Source organism: Perca fluviatilis, chromosome 13 (genome assembly GCF_010015445.1).
Source record: "Perca fluviatilis chromosome 13, GENO_Pfluv_1.0, whole genome shotgun sequence".
Classification (NCBI taxonomy): domain Eukaryota; kingdom Metazoa; phylum Chordata; class Actinopteri; order Perciformes; family Percidae; genus Perca; species Perca fluviatilis.
In genome coordinates, this window is record NC_053124.1 from 24,952,656 (window position 1) to 24,965,425 (window position 12,770).

The following is a 12,770-nucleotide window of genomic DNA, read 5'->3' on the forward strand; positions in this document are numbered from 1 at the left end:
AACAATTTTAGCAGCGTCATTAGTGGTCTTAGGGGACCCAAAATAAACCCAAGCAATGTAAGTTAAACAAAGAAACGTGTCTTCCTAAAGCAAAGCGGTCCAGGACTAATATGAGAGGTGGTCAAGGGGAAGTGACAGACAGATATTAGACTGAAAGAATATAATAGCCGACAGTAGAGGATGTTAAACAGCCAGGTGCAACAGAGGATGATACTGGACAGAATAACAAATGAATGCCACAATTTCTTTTAAATCACTTGTACGTGCCACTTCAGAACAAACCTGTTCTTCCCAGTGAATCTTGCATGAGGCTCATTGTCCTGCTGTGGTTACCTGCTTTGTGTTTGATGCTCAGAGGAGAAATGTAATCACCTCACAGACACCAGAACAGCGCACATCACGCTCCTTTGTCGCCACTGATTACAGTAATCGCTGCAACCAGTTGCCAAATCAAGAATGCAACGTGCACACAATCAGAAAACGTAGAGAGAACGTATATACAGTACATATATAAAAAGGTACTGACAAACGCTTGTATTTGAGCAGACATCTCAGCCCAGCTACTCAGAGATATGTTGGTGGAAGAAAATGTGCGAGAGAAACTGACCTAGCATCCGTCCTCTAAACCACACTGAGGTGTTCATTTCTGCTTCAGGCGTCAACAGCTCATTCACAATGACTCAAACATGCTCGTAGTTTCTAGAGCCTCAGTGCAGATTTTAAATTAAATGTAGCCATGTTTTTTGGGGTCTTGGTCCCCCCTTTAAAAGCACAAAAATAAACACTTAACATTGTTTTATCACTTGGATACTTAATGATTTTGACCTAAACTTCTAAAATGTACGTTTGAACTAATGTTTAAGAAGTCCTCTGCATTAAACAACGCATTCCTTCTGTAAAACATGGTTAAATACGATGGATGGATGTTCTATAGTCCTTTTTACGCAGCACTCACAAATCCTAAATGTATGCTAGGGGTGAGAGCTCAACACACTGAAACTGTAAACGGGCAAAACAAACTGTACAAGTTTCCACAAAAAGTGCTATTTTGTCTATTTGTGTTTTCTAAGTTGCAGTGCGTTGAGGTTTCAGGGCCACCGTACAAATTAGTCTATTTATTTTACTTCATTAGATGTGTCTAGTTTGTGGTTAAAAGTAACCACTTAAATACTTTTATCTAAAGGTAAATAAATTGGTTGATTTTGCAATGAGGACGTAAAGACAAAACAAAACATAAAGGCTCTAACCATTACAGTATTGATGTCATACGTAAAAAGGTCTATATTAGGATTAATTACACCTTAATAAACGGCTCAAACTGTCATCATCACTTCCAGTCCATTAGTTAACACCTTGGCCTCAAAGTCACGCATCAGTCTGAGTCGGTGCTAAAAATGCAACAAACATGAACACACAGAGTATCATTTGTAGAGGTGAGCCTAGAGACCACAAGGATCCCAAAAGGGAAAAGTCTGACACATTTTAACACGCTTACCCTTCATTCTCACTGTGGTTAAGTTTTATCGGGCCAGAGCTGGTGAGGAAGTCAACATACAGACAATATAAATGGAAATCAGGATCACTGTTGTAGCACCTCGACCAACAGAGAGTGAGTCATACATGAGCCAGAGAAGATTTCAAATCTAATGGGTGACGTGAAACAGAAAACATCACATTGAACAAACAGTTAGCTGTACCAGCTACACGCAGATCCTTTTTGAAGTGATGCTCCTGTCTTTGTTTGCTTCAGTCAGCTGCATCACTGTAATCGCAGCAGGTGAAACTGACTATTAAAGCGGGCGTCAGATCTCTGGTATAAACATTGGTTAGTCACAACACGGTGACTCAAGCACTCGCCATTGATCCTCCTACAGTGTAAACACGTTTGCCATTTGTCAGCGGGCAGGCGGGGAGGGCCCCTTCTGCTTCACCCATGGACGAGCTTCCAGGAAGTTATTTGTTATAAGTTGGCGAGGCGAGAGGCGTTCTGCTGCTTCCTGATGTAAATTGTGCATTGCTTCAAACAAGATATTAAACAATATGTCTCCGTAAACGAGGCCGTCTAACTCAGCATCCTTTAAAATGCCTTCTACTTTTATTGGAAAGCTTATTTTGATTTCACTTTTTTTTTTACTTTACTGGATTTTGTTTTACTTTATTTCTTTGTGAGATGATCCAGTTAAATGGCTGTTATTTGCCCATGACTTCTACCATTTGTTCTGGTTTAGAGCATCAAAGATTCGTCCATTAATCAATTATTTGTTTGACAAAGAACTAATCAGCAACTATTTATAATCATCCATTAATCATTGATATTCTCTGATTTCAGCTTCTCAAATGTGATAATTTGCTGCATTTTATTTGTCACATCTGAAAGTGAACTGAATATGGGAGTTTTGCACCAATGGTGAACAAAACAATGAATGTTAAGACATCATCTTAAGCTGCAACTAACAATTATTCATTGCTAATCTGCCAATTATGAAATCTGAGTCTATGAAATCAGGTATCAAGTATTGTCGTTGTATAAAACGAGACAGTGAAGCATCTCCCTGAGCTGTGTAGTGCAAAATGTTAAACAATAATGAGAAAGTGCCCATCAAAGCTTCCCAGAGTCAAAAGTGACATCTACAGATATTTTGTTTTGCCCAACCTAACAGAAATGCAGAAAATCCTCACATTTGAGAGGCTGGAATTAGAGAATGTTTGGTATTTTTTCACTATTTTCACTTAAACAAGGATTGAAATGTTTTTCCAGTCGATCAACTAATCGATTAAAACACCTAATTATTTTATCTCTAATGATAAAAGCTGATGATAAAGCTTGACAAAACGTAATCTAATTATTGAAAAACAGATCAGGTCAGAAAGACAATAAAAAGTATAAAAGATAAAAGGAGGTTTCGGGGGTCTCCCAGGTCTCATACTGCCCTCTGCAACATCTGGCTTCAGAGACGCTCTCACGGCCTCGTATGTTTTCGCCATTAGAAAGTAAGGAATCGTGCAAAGCTGATTTGTCCCGATTCACACCTGGAGCTATATAGCCTGAAGACCCAGCTGTCTGAGCCCCTCCACTCTCTGACTAACACACCTCTAACACCAACAAGGCATTTTTTTCACTAGCTTCTTGCCTGAACACAAACAGTATAAACGTCCAGTGCGGAAAGCCTTTGCTGACCATCCAAAAATAAAAACCTCATGTAACTTTGCCGCCCGCATAAAGGGGCCCAACCTTTGGTTTCAGTGAGAGCTCTCTGGGTGGTTTTGGCTCTGCATCTCTGGGGTACACATCAATCTAATAATAATGAAGGTGGCTTTGGCTAAACAAGCTCACAAATACTTAAATCCCCCTGTTACAGCGGCCAAAAACACAACCGCACCACACAGCAGAAACATAGCGTTCCCAAGGCAACGGGAGTGCTCCTACTTTAAAAGAGACGAGGATACTCATAACCCAAGCAAACACAACCTGCTCCCAAAAAAAGTGGTACGCTCCGACTGTGAGAACATCGCATATCTGTGTTAAAATTAGGGACGTACCAACTGTAACACGTGTCCTGGGGTAGTTGGCAGAAAGGGGTGAACCAGAACACTCATTTGGCCTCATTTCACATGGTTAAATATAGAAAATAATTATAGTAATGACGGTAATGAGGACCTGATGACTTTTTACGAGCTGTTGCTAAGAGTGAGGGTGAGAGCCAGTTCAAATAAATGGGCCGTGTGAAGGGTTCTGGGTAGGAAAGGCTCATGGGAAGTGGTTCAGAGCTCAGAGCACATGGTAATTTCTTCATTTGGACAATTTTCAGGAAGGTTGACCCTCTGATTACAGCCTAAGCCAGTGGGCCGTGTATTAACATAATTACACAGCAGGCTTGGTGAAACTTCCCCTCCGCTATTTCTGAAAAAGTCTTAGGGAAAATATGACAACTTTTTGAGCTTTTATTTTAAGCTAGAGAAACGTGATCCAACACACTTCTTCCACACAATGACTGATTGATATCTTATGCAAGCAGCTGTAAATCAATAGTTATGACACAGTTACAGTGGCACGAATAGAGTTGGGGACTAACTGTTAAACAATCAATAGCTTGTTCCAGCCTTGTGGCCTTCATCATGGTCATCAGCCATAGTCAGAAATCACCACTTTGGCTTGTTCGTTGTTTCTTTTCAGACAAACTGAATGGTAACACAGATTTGGATTTTATTGGACACATAGATATCAAGACACCGCACACCAAGCTCCTCCAGGCTGATAGAAAAGGCTCCATTCATTCTGAATAAAAGACTATTGTATCCCCAGTGTAAATATGACACCCACTACCTTCCCTCTTCTCTCATTTGTGATTCACGAGCTGCAGCGCTGCAAAGAAAACTCCAAACCCCAAAACATCCAAAGAGCAACAGCAATAGTATATGATGTTTCGCGTTGCACTGCAAGATGTGACAATCCACTGATGCTCAAAACATCTCAGTTTGATAGCTGAGATGTTTGTTTAGTCAGTGGATATGCATGACTAAAACTGTGTCATAAACGTTGTTTCCCTGAAAAAAATATAAGTAGTAAATGTTAGACCTTGTATGGCTGCTGTTTGTGTTAAGATAACATTTAAAGACGCTATGATCAATATCTTTATATTGAAGGCCTGGTCACACCAAAAAGCGCAGAAATATTCATGCTTAAAGCTTAGTAAAGTAGAGAGGGGCAGGGCTAGTTGTAATAATACTGTAGCTGTGGAGCTAACCACTAACACGCTAGCCAGCCACTCTTGCGCTAATCAGTCACAATAGTGCTCTGAGTTTCTTTATATACTCCGTTGTGCAGTTTAGTCCCTAAATAAGCAACTGTTTGCTAACAAGTTCGCCAATCAACTTCAAAGCTAATAACCATGTCAGTGTTAATTACCCCAGCAGTAAAACCCCTGATGCAATATGACAGGCAGGACACAACTGCAACACTGTCAGACACTTTTTTTATGGAGTCACAGGAAGTGATTTGAGTAACTTCTTGGGTGAAATCACTATTCTCCTTCTCGCCCTGTCCATTCATCATAGCTTTTTTATTTTTTTACTGTCGCATTAACTTCAAGGTAACTTGACATAACGCTCTCCTCCTTAGCCTGTAGCACTTCCGCTGACCTCGTCTTATCACTTCACATCTTGGACTCCCTCGCTCTGGTCCCGAACGCCAAGTACAACCTATAATTAGACGTGAAAGCCACACTGGAGATATTCTCTCAAAGTGTATCAAATTCTGTGAACTGGAACGGCTTCTTGGGAAAACATACTGTATTGTGCAACGCTGTTGCTGCCAAGTCATTCCAGGACTGTACGAATGGTGTAAAGCAGCAAGAATTTGAGGACCCGTGTTGGCCGGCATTCACACTGTTCATGTTTCTTTGGGCAAAGCTATGAATGTCTGCGTGCTTGAAGGGCTTTGTTTGGTTGCTGACACTGACCTCTGATCCCAAAAAAGCAGCAACACACAAAATAAAACAGTATGATTGGTATTTATGAGGCCCCAGCCAAGAGGCGCTCAGTGTTGGCAGAGCCGAGAGGTGGATTATTTCCAAGCTCGGAATTGATGCCAAACGAGGGTATCGTGGTAACCCCCGGAGACGAGAGCTAATCCCTCCAGGGGGCATTAGCGGAGATGTGAAGTATGTCTCATGGTATCTCTGCAGGGCCACATTGAATAGTTTTTACATATAGGAATAGCTAATGAGATGGAGATTCACTCTGTGTCCTCTCGATTTCACGCTACGCAAAGATGTCACAGACACAAAAAGACAAACAGTTGAGGCTGCCATCTTCCTCCTTTGAAACATGAAGGGCATGTGAGATAAAAGGAGAATCTTTTGTTTACTATTCACCATTTTTAACTTCTGAGAACATCCGCTGATGATGTACTTCTGTATTTTCTTTAATTCTTTCAGAGGTTGGCCATGAGATAAAGGCCGCAACTAACGCTTATTTTTATTACAAATTCATTTGGTGTATATTTTTTCAGATTTTTTTTTCCTATAAAATGTCAAATTGTAAAAAAAAGATAAAAAATAAAACAAAAAGCCCATAAAAACCTCTCAGAACCCAATGTGATGTCTTTATATGTCTGTTGTCGATGACAAATCCAATGGAATCAATCTTAATTTCATATGTGATGAATAAAAAAAGCTAATTCTTACATTTGAGAAGCTGGAACTAGAGAAAAATGAAACTATTCATTATCAAACTTCCATCACATGTTCAGCCAGTTAGTTACTGACAAACACAAACACATTTTCAAAGCACAAACAAGTAACTACAAGATGTACTTCAGTGCAGTGGCATTAAACACTTCTCAGCTGTCATGCCTCCTCTTATCTGCCACAAGGACCGACTCTCCACAGGGTCGAAACGAGCTGACAGAAGCCCACTACATCTTGAGAGATGACCCTGTAAAATACTTTGCATTCCTCGACGGGGAAGGAAGAGGGCGGCGAGAATGATTTCCGCCAAAGGTCAAACATGGAAATGATTATATGCATTGTTGCTGATGTTGGGTAGTCTTTCTCTCTCTCTCTCTCTCTCTCTCTCTCTCTCTCTCTCTCTCTGCTGAAATGAACACACAATGTAGTCTGTCTCCCCGCTGACCGTTTTCAAATGTTAATAGCTGGCTCATGGTGCGAGGGCGCAGCGGGGCGGGGTTATGCTATTCATTCTGGCTGGGGGAGATGCTCTTCACATTCACTGAAATTCTTGCACAGGAGCAAACAAAGTCATTCTGCACTAAAATTAATAACTAAACTTAAAATGAAAACGTGACGTCACAGCATGAAAATACCATCACCTTTTAACTAGCAGTGGTTTAGTAAATGATCTATGTTGCATTTAGTCTCAAAGAAAGTCTGTGGAAAAGCATGGAAAAGCTATTTCACTGCTTGAATGTGCACGTCAAACTAGCAGAGGTTTCTCTAAAGGAATTGTTTGCCTGGTTTTCTTTCCGGAGCGTACAAATGTCTCCTTCTGCACAATGGACAGACAAGAAAAGAGTATCCCAGTGTTTCCAGACTCATTAACGATGTAAAGGGGCACCTAGAAACAATCATGTGCATCTTCCGAACAACCTTCCCACGCACGATCGCCTGGAATGCTCTCATTCTCACAGGGCGCTCCTCAACCTCCAGGCTCCCATCCCCCCCCAACCCAATACATCCAACTCTGTTTGCCCTCTCGTTCCCCCCACAACTTCCTCTTTCTTTTATTTTCTGCAGGCCCTTTCAGCGTCACAGATCCTCCTCCTCCTCCACCGTCTCAGAACAATGTCTGATCCCCTCTCCTCCAGCCCTCTTTGCTTTTGGACCAGTGCCTGGAGCCTGAACCTATAAAAAAGAAACTAAAGAAAACACACACACACACACACACACACCAGAATGTGGGTTCACCTAATCACTCCTCACTGTGGTTGTGAAGCTATTTCTGCAACAGTTACGTCAGCTGCGAAGGAATGAGTTTAAAGCTTTGTGGAAGTCTCTTGGTGAGAATGTGAGGTGACTTTTCTTTTCTTTTTTTTTTTTTACTTATTTTGCCTTAGAAAGTTGTCGTAAAGCATTCAAGGAATAGTTTGACATTTTGGCATTCAAGGAATAGTTCGACATTTTGGCAAATAAGCTTATTGTCTTTTTAGTAGAGAGTTGGAGGAGAAGACTTATACCACTCTTATATCTGTGCAGTATTAAGCTAGAGCCAGGGGACGGTTAGCTTAGCATAAAGACTGGAAACAGCTGCCTCTGATCACACTATTTTAAACACGTTATATCTATATATTGAATCCGTACAGAACTCAGATTAAAAGCAACAAGTTGAGGTTTTACGGGGGGTTATACTAAAGAATAAAATGTGTTTACTCGTTATTGTTTATGCTATGCTACGCTACCTGGCAGCTGGCTGTAGCCTTGTGTTTAACGGACAGTCCAAACCCCCCGTAAAACAACAAAATGCTGTTTTTATATATTATTTTTGGTACAAGAGTAAACAAATGAGAGCTGTAGCTGTATCATCCGGTTTCCAGTCTTTATGCTAAGCTAAGACACTTGTCTCCTGGCTCCGGCTTTATATTCACTTTACAGACATGAGAGTGATATTAATCTTCTCTAACTCCACCAGAAAGAAAATAAGCATCAGAGATAAGCGTCAGGTATCACGCTCTTCCTCCTCAGAAACCTCAGGACCTCACTGACGCTGTAAGAGATCCCTTGGTGTGTGGACCCATCAGGGGGATTATACGCATTAGGTGACCTATGGAAGACAATAGACAAGCCTTCCCTTCACACCTGAACACAAGTTGGAAACCTGGGTGGGGGGGGCAGCGTCTGGCCAGCACCTCACCTCAGGACATGTGACGGGCGCCAACTGCCTCATTAAGCTTGTGTTGAAACATTACCTCTCTGCGAGGAAAAGAGTGCTTAATATAGCTGTGAATAATTCATTGCGGCTGAGATCAAGAGCTGAGATCTGATAGGGGCACATAGTAAACTGTTTAACAGATTTAAACAATGATCTGTGAGAGGCTGACCTACGAGATTTCCCACCTTTCTTCTCTATTCCTGCCACCCGTGTTTTCCTCTGGCAGTGTTGCAAAATGTAGGTATGTTATCATAAGCAAACAGCACTCTGCATGATTTCTTTGCTCTCCTTATCTCACCTAAGGCAAACGAAGTGTAGACACAGTTTTTACGTCAAATCTCCTTCCTACAGACAGAGCACAGCTTGGAAACACTGGTGTTGATCACATTTATTAACATCCACTGCCTTCTTGTTCAGGATGAAAATGGTAATCATGGAGACCTGATCAAAGCTGTTTCCTCCCTTGAGATCCTTGCTACACTGGCCTCACGCCAAAAAACATCATCACCCTCGACTGCTCCGGCTCTCTCCGCTCTGTGAACTGTGTATTTAAGCGGACAATGACTCAGTTTGGACCATGACGCAGACACACAGTGTGCACCACCCTCCAATCACAACCGCACCCTGCTAAAGAGTGACACCAGGCCCAGTAGACTGCTGAAGAAAAGAGAAACCCAACTGTAAATCAAGAGTCTGAGCCAAAACTCTGGCAAACAGCTGCTTCACACTTCAGAAAACAGCCACTACCCTCAAAAATCCCTGAATCATCCAAACACTTTGCACAGTTATTGCTTCCCTAATATGGTGAGGCAGACTTCAGGCTAAAGTGTAGGGCAGATGAGACTTAACTGCAACAGTTCAAGGCACCAAGTCTCTTGCTAAATGCCCAAAAGCATTCACAAAGCAGGAGTCCAGTGAGATCAAGACATGTCAACTTTCCACAACAGTCAATCCAAATCTTTCTGTACCTCCAGCCAGATGAAGCCGATGCCAAGCCTTTCATCACAAAATAAACCCCAATGACGAACAGTGACAGACAGACATGGCTACGTGCTGAAGTAAAGAGAAATCTGAGAGCATCAAGGAGATTTAATGAGGACAGGATTCATTTTTAAGTGAAAGCGTCAAATGATCTCAGCCAGAAGTGGAAAATATGACTATACAGTTTGTAATATAAATTAGTTAGTTAGGTAGCTTTCCCAATTGTGTTAAGTTGTACTGACAGGATGGTTGCATCAATGTGATAATGCTTTAGTCTAACTCCCTGGATAAGCCTCCTGGAAAAAAAGTTTTCCCTGAAACTGTAATTAATATCAATAAATAAATAAATATATATATAATATATATATATATATATATATATATATATATATATATATATATAGATAGTACTGCTGAAACGATTAGTCAATTAATAAATTAGTTGATTGACACTGTTTTGACAATCAATCCATAGTTTAAGCCATTTTTCTTCTAGCATCTCAGTTTTAAAGATTCTCTTCTTTTCTTCATCTTCATGTCATTGTAAGAGTTGCATATCGTTGAGTTTTGACATTTTAAGAAGTCCCCATGGGCTCAGGGAACTCTGTAGATTGTCAGTTGTTGCCAATATATTTGCTGACATCAATTCAGGCTCAGTCAGTAGGGAGTTGGGTTGGGAACCGGAGGGTCGCTGGTCCAAGTCCCCGTACGGAACGAAGTACGGAGTGTGGACTGGTAGCTGGAGAGATGCCAGTTCACCACCTGGGCAGTGCCGAGGTGCTCTTGAGCAAGGCACTGCTCAAGAGCACCTCGGGGCACCTGTCCAGCAGTCGCAGCCCCCCTCACTCTGACATCTCTCCATTTGTGCATGTATAGGACCTGAACATGTGTGTGTGTATTTCAGGCCTGTGTGTAGTGTGTTCTTGGTCTAACAACAGAGTGAAAACATTGTAATTTCCCCACTGGGGATCAATAAAAAGTATAAAATTAAATGAACAGGTAGCCTAATGAAAATAAGTGTCAGTTGCCCCCCTAATAGAACTGTTTTGAATTGAGTTTCAAGGAAATGGAATAAGCTACATCAGAGAATGAACGAAATAAAGCAATAACCAGTCCAAGTCCAACAGCAACAAGGGGTCATTAAAGAGGACATGCGTGACTGTCTGCAAAGCAATAAGAAGCTATAATGTGCTTTTTATACCTAACCTACTAGGTGGCAACTTGACTCTCAGTGAAATGTGTTTACAGTCTCAACAGTCTTTAGGAGACGGCTAGGACAATCAGAGATCAAATGATGAAAATATAAGAAAACTGTTCCTATTTCTACTTTTTAAGGGGGAGGAGGGTGCGGTTTTACTCTATTTACGCCCCTGTGATCACAATAAATGTAGCCTAAAGGTAGAGATGATGCATACAAAAACAGAATCCTGTAGCCTCAAAATTACACACACACACACACACACACACACACACACATATACATACACACACATTTATATATAAAACATTAAAAAAAAACATCTACAAGAAAAGTTAGAGCATCCTCTCGGCAGTTTCCCTTTTTTGTTTAACCAGTTCAATTTATGAAACAAACCCGGATGCACTCATTTAAAGAACTTATCATTACCGCCATGAAACCACAAGTGGAAAGGTTCTACAATCATAGCACCTACGTCGAGGCCTTTAAAGAAACCAGTTTGTTGTGAATTAATTTTTCCAGCATACATTATGACACAAGAGAAAGTACCGATCCAATCAATGCCGCTTCACTTACTTTGTATTTCATCTTGCAGCTCTTCTCTGTGACTCCAGTAAAAGTGAATAAAATATCCGCTTTATCGCATTCAAAGAGCGCACATCTGAATAACTGCAGGGACTGAAGTGTTTTTCTGAGTGCTTAACCAGCCATCCAGAGCTTCATAGACGGAGAAACATACACGTAGGAATATCTCTGAGTCCGCACCGCTTCTTTCTACCCCTCTACACCAGATTGCTCTTCACCACATTGACCGTCGGACCAGCTCATTTGCATAAAAAGCCGCTGATTGGTCGGAAGAAACGTTCTCGTTCTGTCCCGGCAAACCCCTCCCACCCTGCTCGCACCCTCTTCGCGCGAACTGCAAATCTGACGTCATTATTACAAGACAGTAGATAATCTGCTGTCTGGAAGAGATAAAGGCCTAATTCTTATAAAACAAAAAGATTTGTCTTTCAGTTGTGTTTCAGTACTGTCACGTTTGACAACGTGAATGTCAATGGATTTTTGTCAAGTCAAGTTTCTTTGGGGGATAATCATGCAGTTTTTTTTGTATTGGCACCATGAAAAGTGTGCCAAATAAGCTATTAGTAGTTCCTATTTGTAATGAACCCATGGAAGTACAGACAACTATCACTGGTTTACTTTGACACTGATGCAAACTTAAAAATTTTAGGCAACTTCTGCAGTTATAATGCAGTTATAATGTATGAAACTTGATTTCTCCCCCTTGATTTCTTAGCGGATTTGTGGACTTTTATTTTATTTTTATTTTACCTTTATTTAACCAGGAAGAGACTCATTGAGATTAAAAATCTCTTTTTCAAGAGTATCCTGGCCAATATCATTGTGACGAAGGACACACAATCATCAATGATTTCCCCAGAACGTGTATCTAAAAAGATGTACATCATGTCTGTGTGATTGAGTTTAAATGTTTTAAACAAAAGTTAGCAAAACATTTGTTAACTTTTAATTTAATCACTGAAATTCTAACATTTTACCTCCTAATTGCACTGCTAGCTAACGGTCAAGTTTTATAGTTTAGCTCGCACCCCATATCAAATTTGATTGGAAAGACAACTTCAAGAAGAGTCATCAGAGTAGAGTAAGAGGGGTTTTGATATAAAAAATACCCTACTAATATATTTCTTCTTCTTCTTCTTATTATTATTATTAATATTACACATTTAAATATTATTTAGTCCCCCCTGGCATATTTACAAAAGTTGTAGTCTTGGTTACTTGCTGTATCTGTTTCAGTGTTGAAAATAGTGAAATTGTGTAGATCATAGGAATAACGCCCAATTTATTCTTTAGCTACAGGCTATTATTTTAGTATTATTTCGCTGCATATCAGGAAGTTCTTTTGGCTCTGAAAAAATGTTTCTAACACTGTGAAACCCTGAGTGTGAAGGAAGTGTGATTATGTAGCATTGTCTTCTGCACGGAAATGTGCCTCTTGGTTCAGAAGGCAATTACAACACGCTGTAACACTGCTTCACCAACGCCATCATCCTGCTCTTCAATGAATAAATAAATAAATACATGAATACGTTTTTCTCTGAGCTGTAGCCTTTCCTGAACACTTGTCTTTCCAAAGCTCAGGTAATTCAAACAAGTAAAAATCAATAACTACAGCTTTAGT

At 40.6% G+C, this 12,770-nt stretch overlaps 1 protein-coding gene across 1 annotated transcript in view; it reads right to left on the reverse strand.

Annotated features, from left to right (window-relative positions):
* Positions 1 to 11,355, reverse strand: part of nedd9 (neural precursor cell expressed, developmentally down-regulated 9) — a 31,301-nt gene extending 19,946 nt beyond the window's left edge. The window contains exon 1 of the mRNA XM_039820870.1: positions 11,141 to 11,355. Coding sequence (XP_039676804.1) covers positions 11,141 to 11,152 — 12 coding nt within the window. The 5' untranslated portion in view covers positions 11,153 to 11,355. The remainder of the gene's footprint in view (positions 1 to 11,140) is intronic.
* Between the last annotated feature and the right edge of the window lie 1,415 nt (positions 11,356 to 12,770).